At 41.7% G+C, this 12210-nt stretch overlaps 1 protein-coding gene across 4 annotated transcripts in view; it reads right to left on the minus strand.

Moving 5' to 3' along the window:
• Positions 1 to 7587: 7587 nt before the first annotated feature.
• The window catches only part of FAT1 (FAT atypical cadherin 1), a 109181-nt gene continuing 104558 nt past the window's right edge, over positions 7588 to 12210 (minus strand). For 2 of the 4 annotated variants that reach the window (XM_074353568.1, XM_074353569.1), the window contains exons 27-28: positions 10060 to 10095; positions 7588 to 9053 (exon numbers count right to left, since the gene is read on the minus strand). In XM_074353568.1, the coding sequence (XP_074209669.1) occupies positions 8425 to 9053; positions 10060 to 10095 (665 nt within the window). In that variant the 3' untranslated portion in view covers positions 7588 to 8424. The remainder of the gene's footprint in view (positions 9054 to 10059; positions 10096 to 12210) is intronic. The other 2 variants (XR_835175.3, XM_010953273.3) reach the window with 2 other exon arrangements.

The following is a 12210-nucleotide window of genomic DNA, read 5'->3' on the forward strand; positions in this document are numbered from 1 at the left end:
GAAGAGTATTACATTAGGTACTCTGGAAGATGTAAAACAATACAACTCAGGAATTTAAATTTTGTTGAGTAAATTTTAAATTTTACTTTATTTTTGAAGGGGGGGGTAATTAGGTTTATTTACTTATTTTCTTCTTTTTAGGGGATGTGCTGGGGATTGAACCCAGGACCTCCTGCATGCTAAGCATGCGCTCTATCACTTGAGCTATATCCTCTCCCAAAGTGTGTATGTATTTTCACTAAATATACGTGTATCCTAATTATAAGAGCTGAATATACCATACAATAAATAATCTTTTACTATCACTTAATGATAGTCTCAAGGTTTCATTTCAAGCTAACCCAAGTCAAATATCGTTTACAGAAGGAAATGAGCAGCTCAAGGAATAGTAGGAATAAATCAAGTGTCTTGCTGACGTGCCTAAGGACGTATGACAAAAGCAGTTGAGTAATGTGCCTTCTGTACGCACTGTGGTGGCTGTTAAAAATTAAACATACCCCATGATTCTGCCGGAACTTGGTTGCATAAAGAGAAAGGCTGTACTTAGAGAAACACGGACCACCTAGGGCTGGAATTGGTGAGTGAGGGGCCGGTCCGGCTGGGAGGTCCTGAGACTTTTCCTTTTGACTCGGGGGGGACTCACCGACTGATCCCACAGGAAAAGCCACAGTTTGGGGCACTGAACTCAATCCATGTCTCTGGGAGGCAAGCTGAGAATATAGGGGGGGAAGGCCAGTGAATCCATGATCGCATTCCAAAGAAAGTATCATACTAGTGTTTCTAGTAGCAAAGAGGAAGTGAAAAGCTATATAAAACTGAAAAACTTGAGCAAATCTCCCCCCAGTGATAGGACTATACAAGGATTTGGACAGAAGAGACGGGTGTGGTGTCACTTCCAAAAGAGGGGACTGTCCTTATTTATCCTGTGTGCAGGGAAAGGACTCAGGCTGACCAGAAGGGGAAGGTGGCTGGTCCGTCCATGCAGACTGGTGGAGAGGGATCTGTTTTGCAAGTGAAGTTGGGAATCGCCTCATTAACTTCTTTATAAATGTACTTGCCACCCATCGAATAAATGACTGAACACAGGAGCTAAGTACGTTAAAACACCTCTTACTTCCGTCGTCAGGGAGAAGGGGCTACAAAGACACAAATTTTAATATTGCCTGCTGTACTCAGCTACAGTGATAAAGTGGAGAGCAAACACACACACACACACACACACACACACACACACACACACACGAGCAAAAATCCCCATGGCTGTAGTCATTAAAAATTTTCCTAGTACTCTAATTTGAAAAGATACATGCACCCCAGTGTTCATAGCAGCACTATTTACAATAGTCAAGACACGGAAAAAACATAAATGTCCATCGACAGATGACTGGATAAAGAGCTTGTGGTATATTTATACAACAGAATACTACTCAGCCATAAAAAAGAATAAAATAATGCCATTTGCAGCAACATGGATGGACTTGGAGATCATTATTCTAAGTGAAGTAAGCCAGAAGAGAAACAAAACTACCATATGGTATCACTTATAAATGGAACCTTGGGGGGAAAAAAAAAGACACAAATGACCTTATTACAAAACAGAAACAGACTCACAGCCATAGAAAACAAACTTATGGTTATGGGGCGGGAGGAAGGAGGTGGGAAGGGAGAAATTGGGAGTTCGAGATTTGCAGAACACATTACTCTGTATAAAATAGATAAGAACAAGTTTATACTGTAGAGCACAGGGAACTGCATTCAGTACCTTGTAGTAACCTGTAATGAAAAAGAATATGAAAAGGAATATATGTATGTACATGTATGACTGAAACATTATGCTGTCCACCAGAAATTGACACCACCTTGTACACTGACTATACTTCAATTAAAAAAATCTGAAATAAAATTTTTAAAAAAAGCAAAAAAAGAAAAAGAATTTTCCTACTTAAAGCAACAGACACTCACCAAGGATTTAATCAGTGTGGTTCTTCCTTATTGAAACACTGAATACAAGCCACGAGGTCCTCTCTGGCGGGGCCAAGACCTCCTCTTAAACCCCTAGTCGGAGATTCCAGTCCCTTTGATCTAAATAGGAGTCATGTTTCTGCAGGGGGCCTGCATTCCACGGGTGATTTCAAGGCAAATATTTACTGAGTACTTCTGAAACATTTCAGTACGTCAGAACATTAATAACTCAGGAAGTACGATTGTGTAAATAAGAGGTTTTGCCACACACAGAGCTGAGATGGCAGTGTGTGTGTGTGTGTGTGGGCACACTCATGTCCCAGGAAAGGACGCACACACATGGGGATCACCCCAGGCAAAGGCTTGAACAGATACGGATGGTTTCACAGTGACACAGGCAGATTTCCCCAAGTAAATCACTTCCCCTTCCACCTCTTTGGCTGGATTAACATTCCAAGTGGGGGGAGGGGTGGGGGGTCGGGGTAGGGGTGGGGATGCATCAACCTTGGCCCGTTATCCAGGTTGACTGGAGGATAAGAGGTTCCACTCCGTGTTCATATGTCCTTTTGTGAAGCAATCAGAGCCTCAGAAACCCATGGTGTTGTGATTATATCTTCACCTGAAAACTACTTAGAGTTAATCCCTGTGCCCTCCTTACTGTCCCGGCCGAGGTTCTCCAGGCATTCAGGACTGCATCAGAATCGTGCTGCATGAGTTTCAAGTTACCGGGCAGAAAACTCGTAAGTGAGGAAACTCCTCTGATTTTGATTTACTCTCTGTTGCTTCAAACATATAACTATTATTTCAGCATTAACATTTACTAGAGCTTTTTTAGGAGTGGAGAAAAAAGAGCGCTAAGTATCACAGTTTTGTTTTTATTAAATGTATTGCTTCATAGCTCACAACCCTGGACCACCCTGAAGTATTTTTTTCCTCAGGCAAAGGCCATGACTACTTACAAGCAAGCTTTGTTCACTTTTATGTGCTAAGGGTGGAGATTAAACAAATATTTGTTAATGCAACCCACAACGTAAATTGAGCTGAGTGAATGAAGGAGACAAGGGGCAGAGTGGGGAAGGGGACCCGAGCCTCAGAGCACTAGTACTGTCGGTGTCGCGATGTCATGTACACAAGCACCCCATATGCGGAGAGAGCTGGTGGCTACTCTGAAGCTTTATTAAGTTACACAGTCTTATATAGCAAAGAAGAACGACAAGGGAAATGGTTAACAGGCAGCGTCTGGCTCAAGGTCAGAAGACCCTTTGTTTTGGTAAATCACGTTCGTGCTGGCACCAGCGAGCCTTACAGCTTGTCAGGGCGGAATGTATGAGAAGCAGCTGCTTAACAATACTCTTCTTGGACTCAGGCGGCTGTGCCTGTCCTAGGTTGCCCCCCTCTGGGGATCTTACCCGTCGTTGGCTAACCAGCCTTCTCACCTCTGAGTCTGCAGCTTTTTATAACTTGTTTACCATTCCAGCCCAAGGCTCGGTGCTTTGTTCCCACAGTTGGGGGGCTACAAGTACTCGGAGCCAAGGGGAAAGGGAGACTATTTTTATTTTGTTAAATGAAGCAGGGGGTAGGATGAGAGGGCACAGGGTAGGAAGCTGTGAACTTGACCCTGAATGTTCTCATCTTATTTCCTCTGAAGAGCAGGGACTTGACCTTCTTCATCCTTCACCGAATGGCAAACAACGTTTCTGGCTTTCATTGACTAGGGGAGACACTCAGAAATCATTTTTGGATGATGAACAGCAAAAAGTAGCATTTTGAGACGTCATTGCACCCACATCCTGTAAAATCTCCAGGGTTCAAGGCACTGAACTGGTGGGAAAATGATTCAAACGGCCAAAGCTCTTCGGCGTTAGAGTCAATTCATCAAATGATGTAAACTAGTAGTTTAGGAAACTCCTTTGAATTATAACAGGTCCCTCGAGGGCACTTAAGGGATGTTTAAAAATGTAAGGGATGCATTAAAAAATAATAAACTATTAAAATGCGTATTTGAAAATCTGGATGGCAGTGAGGGAAGAAAGAGTCACAACAGTAATAAAGCATTCACAGAACATCTACTTTGTGCCAGGGCTGCTGGATGGATTCAGAGTGATTCCGCGCGGAACGCTTGGAAAGTAATTAGCTCCCTTTCAGGTTGTCGGTGTTGATTCCACACCACTCCTACCCAGTGTTAGTCACTCCTCCTTTCCAGCCGAGGAGACTAAGTAGAAGCTGAGGAGCTGGTGCAACACTCATCATACAGCATCCGTGGCAGGGCACAATTTAAAACTCAGTCTGTGACTCAAAAGGCACCAATGCCCGAAGGTGTGGGCATTTGAGAGTGTGCCCTGAGGGTCTTTGGTTTGAAAAGCAGCCCTCCTTTAGTTTTTTTTAATTGAAATATATTTGATTTATGTTTCAGGTGTACAGCAAAGTGATTCAGTTATACATATATGTATGTGTGTGTGTGTTTGTGTGTGTGTGTGTGTGTGTGTGTGTGTATGTAAATAAATCTTTTCTTTTTCAGGTTCTTTTCCATTATAGGCTTTTACAAGATATCAAATGTAGTTCCCTGTGCTGTGCTGTACAGTAGGCTCTTGTTGTTTATCTAATTTATATATGGTAGTTTTATCTGCTGATCCCAAATTCCTAATTTATCCATCCCCCTGACCTTTCTCCTTTGGGAACTGTAAGTTTGTTTTCTATGTCTGTGAGACTATTTCTGTTTTGTAAATAAGTTCATTTGTATATTTTAGATTCCACTTATAAGTGATATATGCTATTTGTCCTCTCTGACTTATTTTGCTTAGTCTGATGATCTCTAGGTCCATCCATGTTGCTGCAAATGGCATTATTTCATTGCTTTTTATGGCTGAGTAATATTCTGTTGATATATCACATGTTCTTTATCCAGTCATCTGTCGTTGGACGTTTGGGTTGTTTCCATGTCTTGGCTATTGTAAATAGTGCTGCTATAAACGTTGGGGTGCAGGTATCAAGAAGCAGCCCCCCTTAAAAAAGCAGAATAAGAATGACTGAACTTTGATCCATGAAATCAACTGAATCTGAAGATTGTACAGCTACCTAAGCAGGGGTGTGGATGACCATCCAACCCAGTCCCAGAACATCCCACCCGCATGAAGAGGGCTTCTGCCAGGTGCAGGGGGAGGTGTTGGTAAGGAGGGTGGGCTCTGATGTCAGACCACCAAGGCTGAAGGGGGCTTCCCATGTACCAGCCTCGTCATTATGGACAAATGTCTCAGTTTCTCTTATATAAAAGGGGGCTGATGGTAATCACAGAGCTCCCCAGTATCATGGTGGTAAGGCTTATACTGCTAAGCTTGTAGAAGGAAGCAGAGACTCACTAAGGGTTGTAATTATGCAAGTAAAGGACAAACCTAGCCCTGTCAGTCAGTGTGAGGACATCAGGACGCACGATCATTCCACAGCAGAGACATTACCTGGAAGAACCACACTTTTCAGTGACCTGAGGGCATTTAAAAATTTTGTCATGCTCCCCATTAGAAGTAAAAACTCAGCATTCCAGAGTATTTATTATTAGAAACTATCTCAGTCCAATAAGCAGTTTTAGTTGGAGAACCTTTTTGCATATTTGAATATCCAGTTTTTAATTAAGGGAATTTGTGCTTTTAATAAGGTTCATCTATTTGAAAGTATGCTTATCTTTGAAAGAAGAGAAAAAAATACTCATTTCAGGTAAAAATGTAAATCACAAGAGAAGAGCATCATTTAAAAATGTTTGTTTGTTATCCTAATTTGCAGGTGGGTTAACACTTAAAATTTGGCAAAGAAGTGGGACAGCGCATCTGTCTTAGACAGGCATGAGAGACGGATATGCCCTCTGGGTAATTACTTGTCCCTTTTCCGACATTCTCCCCTCATCCTAAAACTGTTAGGTAGTACCCATAAACATTAAAATGAATGGCAGCAATAGTCATTAGACATTTTGAGAATTTCATTTCATTCCTTAAGATAATTGGGTAACAGCTCTGATTTGGAATCACTGAGTTCATACTTACCATCTCTTCCTTGGAGACCCTGCACTATTAGCTCTTTCCAAGATATATTTGGTCCCATGACATTATCATTCAATTGTTACACACCGTCTTTCTCCTCTACATCCAGCATCATCTGAATGTGGAGCCTTGTCTATGGCCACACTTTCCAATAGCACAGTGACAAGTGCCTTAATTGCCTGAGTGTTCACAGGAGCAGAGATTTTCTTGGGAGAAAAAATTACTTGTCATTCTTTTCAAGTGGCTCATTCTGTCTGCTGCCGAGGCAGTAAACTGCTGGTGAGGAAATTAAATTCTGACGAACAACTCGCGCTCTCAGCTGGTACACTAATTGAAATTGAACTTCATGTCTTAGACGAAGAGCAATCAGAAAGTTTGCAGAATGAATGCCAGTCTGCAAAAGAGAAAGGACAGCCTGCACTGACCTTCACAAAGTTACTGACCAGACTGCGCAGCCTGGTGAATGTGGAGATGGCCGCTATAGGGAACCCATCGACTGAAAAAAGACTGGGCACGCTGGCTGGCAAGGGCTGCGAGAGTTTTCCAGGTTGGATAGCTTATAAACCTAAATGCTATATTTATATAAAGTCCCTGAAGATTAAATGGAAATAAAGGCTAATTTAATGAAGATGATTGGTTCTTACCTAGATTTTATTTTCCATGGAAATAAATTCACAGGAAGAGAAAAAAGAGCAAGATTATCCAGAGTTCTTGCACTGAGATGCTGACCTTCTTGCCCTCTGGGCAATTGGAAGGACCCCGGGGCATCGTAAAACATACCTGGAACCTCTGGTTGAGAGCAGCCTAGTCCTTTCATGCTACTGGACCACAAAAATATTATCATCTTCTGCACGTGCCATGACATGAAACAGGCATGAGAAGAACATTGTCATAGAAAGACCACAGCAGAGCACTAACTCAGTGGGAAGAATATCTAAGAATGCCTGTTCCAGCTTTTTTGTTGTCTTATGTCTAGAATGTTGTTATATTATATTCAATACTTTGAAAACAAATAACCCACATATCTAGAAATCTGCCCTGAAGAGGAACAAAAATGAATATATAAAGACATTAATATTGGATTTTTAAGAAAGACATTAATGTTAGGAATTCTGTGAAAAATTGAAAACTTCTTAAAAGCAGCAAAATTAAATCATATAGACATCTTTGACAACAGGAAGATAAAATGCTTCATAGAAACTTTGGTTTTGCTTTAAATCATAGGTGAAAACCATAGGAGCATTTAAATTGTGGCTGAGAAACAGTAATAAAATAAAAGATGTGTAAGAAAAATTTTGACATTTCCAAAGGAAAATATTTATTATAGAAAAGAGCACTATTTGCCTTTATACCTTTAGTTCTGAGCAGAATCAAGTGGCCATTTACTGCCACCCTGTGGCAACAACTGTAAGTACAGCCTAGTTTTGGCCATTGGAAGACTTTCCACATTCAAGTCAAAGAAGCTATATCCATCTTTTCACCCACCTATCCATCCATCCATCCATCCATCCTTCCATCCTTCCTTCTTTCTCAATTCATTAACTGAATCCTAAACAGGAGCATAAATATGGAAGAAAAACAGGCAGTAAAGCTAAAGTATTTTATTAATAATTTATTGTCAGTAAGAAAGACTGGCTAATGGTAGTTTTCAGTAAAAACCTTTACAAGACCATTGCATCACAAATATACAGACACTATAAAAACTGTGTCATGGTGGTTTTGGTTCTAAACAGGTATGCAGAAGGTCCCCAGTACACTTTCCAGTAATGAAAAATGTTTGTAATTCTAAAATACAGCAACCCATTTATTTAAGACATGTCCATGTACCAGATCTGTCTTCATCCTATGTACAGCTAGAAATGAATGACTATATTGAAATGTATTAACGAAATGCCATATTTTAGCTGAAAAGGACATATAATGAAACCCTGGTTATATTAAAAAAAAACAAAAACAAAAACAAAAAAACAACAGGGTGCTAGGTAATGACACTAACACCACCAAAATCCAGTCAAAAACAAATAGCACAAAATAGCTTGAAAATCTAGTTAAAACTATGAAAAATCAAATCTGTACATAAAATTTACAAAAAAAAAAAAGGCAGGAAAATTAAAATAATCGAATCTATATAAATACATGAATCATGCTAACAAGATAGTACGACTGATTTTCGTTGCATTATTTTAACACAGACAGATGTCAATACAGAACGATGTTCAGAAATGGCCCAGAGGACGTAGGTCTCGTCGCATGACAGTAGGTCGGGACACCGGAGATGGCTAACAGGTCAGGAGGCGCGGGATTCAGTGCAGCCATGCTCATTGCAGCTCACCGAAAAAAGCGCGCAAGCACTGCTGCAGAGAACAACGCAGGAGAGCGCGGAGAGAACCTCTAGGTTCAGGGAAGTTCAGGCACTTTGGGGGGAGTCTGAGCGTCAGACCTCCGTATGCTGCTGCGAATCGAGCGGGGGGACCGTCACCTCTTCGAAGTGGCCGTCGTCCCCGCTCTCGTAGTCACTCATCATGACCTCGGACTCCGCGTCGCAGCAGGCGGACACGTCGGAGCAGGAAGCCGCGGCGGCGTACACGGACAAGGGCAGGCTTTCTACAGCGGGGGCGTCAAAGTTCCTCTGGTACCCCGGGGGCGGCGGGCTGCAGGGCTCTCTACGAGTACTGTTCTCACCAGGGCCTGCCTTCTGAGGTTCAGACACGTCGACGGGGTAGAAACTGGGCAGGTACTGGTTCAAGTTGAACCTCTGCCGGTTTCTCCACGAAGACCCCAAGCTCCCGGCGGCGGGCATGTCTCTAGGAGGGTGTATGGACTCAAACTGATCGCTGAATTCTGGAGGCAGGGGCGGCAGCTCGTCGGGCGCGGGGAAGTCTTCTGGCGGCGGTGGAAAATCACTTTCGATGTCGTAGCCTCCAGGGTAGTAGTCCGTATCGATGGCGCTGGGGTCTGCCGCGTACAGGGGTGTCTGCTCATCGATAACCTCGTAATTGGGGAACTCCTGGATGTCTGGCAGAGGAACGCTTGGCATCCAATCCGACGTATCCCAGTGATACCCTTGGCAGAGAAGAAAACAGATTTCAATGTGTTTTCCTCCCGAGCATCTGTGCCACGGAAAAAAGAGCTCAGCGTATGCAACAGGCACAGTGCGCAGGCGTCCCCGCACATGGCGGGTCACAGCACTTTGGAAACCCCTGGTCTCTGCTTGAAGACAGCCTCCCATCTCGAACCAGTTTTAAGAACCTCTAAGAATTAGGCTCTGCTTCTAAAACGTGGACTTACAGTTAACGTAAGTACCTAACATTCAAAGAAATGAAGTTTTAACAGAAGCAGTGTGCTAGCGGCTACATCACATGCACTTTTCTTCAAATGATTCCAATCATCCTTTCAGCTTTCGTTCTGTAATTTAGAACCCATTCACGAAGAAGAGCATTAGTTCAGTCTCAGGACATCAGTAGAGTTTTGTCCTTTCAGAAAGAAGTCTCTATTTATTTTATCAAATCAAAGTATCAAATGTTACTTAATCTGCACTATCTGTCATTTAAAAAATGCTAAGTAATGCGAGTCTTTAAAATAACAAAAGTAATCTTAGCATGCTAAAATTAAAAAAAATTTCCTTTATAATAACGTCATATGCTTAATATTAAAAATTGTACTTTTTTCATCAGCCCTAAAAACCCCACCAAATTATATTAATATAGTGACATATGAAAAGCATGCCTCCAAATCAAGCAAAATGCAATCAAACCCTGAAAAATATAACAGTTTTTGAAAAACTACAACAGCCAAATTTTTGTTATTTTAAAAAGGACTAAGGATCATTTTCAACTACATAAAAGTGTAATTATTAAAAAAAAAAACCCTCCCAATTTGGGGGTAGTTCCCACCCCTGCAACCTCTGAGGATTTTTGAAATCCTTTGCAGGAAAAGGTGAGGCAGTCGGCGTTTAGGATGCAGGCACAAACAACCAGGTACTAGTTACTGCGCAAACACGCGAAGCAAGTCAGAGCTGTGCCAATCTGCTCTAGCGAGTATCAGTGAACAACTGGCATGCATAAGTCACCTCTTGATTTGCTGAGGTCAGGAGCAGCCAAAGACTCTTTTGGTGGCAGAGTAGAGAGAAAAGAAAACACGTGTAATTAAAAGAGAAAGACGGCTGAAAAGGCAATAATAAAGCTAAGTACATAACACGACAGGAACTGTTTTCCGAGGCCCAGTCAGCCATGGACTGTGCCTGTCAACCATTATCCGTGAAAATTCCAAATGGTGAGAAACTTGTGCAGCACGGATAAAATGGGACGTGGGAGTGGAGCAAAAAGATGAGTGACAATGAATGAGACTCTGCCAGGAAACTCAGACATGGTTTTACTTTCTCTCCCTGGTCTCTGGCAGGCTAATCCTGAAAACACAGCACTTTGTTAGGAATAATTAACATGAAGTCTGTAGGCGCTAATGAAACATAAATTGATAAGGAATTGAAATAACACCCTCATTTCATGGAGAAGTGCTATGAAGTCATTTTCCCCCCTAAGGCTCAGTAACAGCAGGCCACTTAGGCGATGATCCAAATACATAAGCTGCAGCTACTTAGGGGACACACTTTATTTACAGCACAACATAGCCTTCACGTGTCTGTTCAACTCAGAAACCACCAACACATTTACTTACAAACAGCTAAAAGAAAATCTCTCCAAACCATGCCCATTTGGAATATGATTTACGTTGACACTGTCCACCCTGCCTGCACTGAACGCCCCTGGCTGCACTGAACCTGGGCCCACCCGAAGCTGTAGCAACCCCTGCTCTCTCAGAGTTCTCCTTTTACACCCAGGACTCCAGCACGAAGCCCAGAAAGGTGCCGGGAGTCGCGGGACCCCGGGGACAGGCTGCTCACCCGGCCAGAGCAGCAGGCTCTTATCTTTGAAAAGGGGGTGGGAACCCCTTAGTTATTATGAGGATTAATCAGTAACGCAGGTCAAGCACTGACTGCTGGCCGTCAGCATGACTCTCGTTACTGGGGAAGCAGGAATCACAGTGATGAGTGATTTTCTAAACAAGGTCAATGTTTTCTTATGTTCTTTCAATGATGTTCTTGAAAACCCATGAGATAAAGTCATTTGGAACAAATAAGACTTGACTGATGGTTCTCTTCCAGGAATTCAAATCAAAAACTGAAAAAATTGTGGTGATTCTAAAAAAATGATAAGCGAGTATTTAGCTAACACATATCTTTTTTTATTCTAAAAAGCCTGCAAAAAACGTAAAAATACAGGATTTAAATTTAAAAAGAAAACAGGATTAATAACTATGGTACTAAACAGGCACTCAATAATTCTTAAATTTAAACTAGTTTCCAATTTTAAACTCAATTTATATTTAATATGACAATTTTTTTTAATGAAGGAGATTGCAATGAAATAACTGTTTACATTCTGCTTCTTTAAACTCTGTCAATATTTGAAACACTATAATTTCATCGTAGGAAAACTAGAAGTCACTAGACAAAATACATTTGACTTTCTGATTCACCAAGCAAAAGACATGGTACATCTTGGGGAAGTAAGTGTTACTCTCATCAGTAACTGTAACTGGTAAACACTGAAACCGCGCCCCCGCCCACCCTATCAAATCTGCCTTGAAAGCATCCTTCTTCTCACCTAAATCCTGACAACAGACTTGTCTGAGCAAAAAGGGCCCCTGAGCTTTATGTTCTCTTGGTGATCTATGCCGTAGTTCTCAAAGTGTGATTCCCTAAACCAGTAACACGAGAATTAACTGGGGGCTTGTTAGAAACACAAATTCTCAGGGCCCAACCCAGATCTACGCCATCATGACCCCTGGGGCTGGGGCCCCCGCTACCCGGCTTCTAACAAGCCCTCCGGAGATCTGATTTACAATCTGGAAATGCCTGTGCGGTCTGCACGTGATTGCTCGAATTTCAGTGCACTGATAAATGGCTAACTTAAAATAAGGCAGGTAGTTCTTATCATTTTGAACAGATAAAGCCTCATATTAAATGATTTTCACTCCACCAAATATAAAAATATACCTTCTACAATTTCCTTGATCATACTCAGGGAAAACCCAAAAGGGAAGAGTTGGTTAGAGGTAATTATAAAAGCTGTGTGCTATTAAGTCTTACTCCTATCCATATGAAGAGAATTTTTTATATTTAAAAATATTTTTGGATAGAATTATCTCTAACTTCTCAGTA

The sequence above is a fragment of the Camelus bactrianus genome, chromosome 26 (assembly GCF_048773025.1).
Source record: "Camelus bactrianus isolate YW-2024 breed Bactrian camel chromosome 26, ASM4877302v1, whole genome shotgun sequence".
Taxonomy (NCBI): Eukaryota; Metazoa; Chordata; class Mammalia; order Artiodactyla; family Camelidae; genus Camelus; species Camelus bactrianus.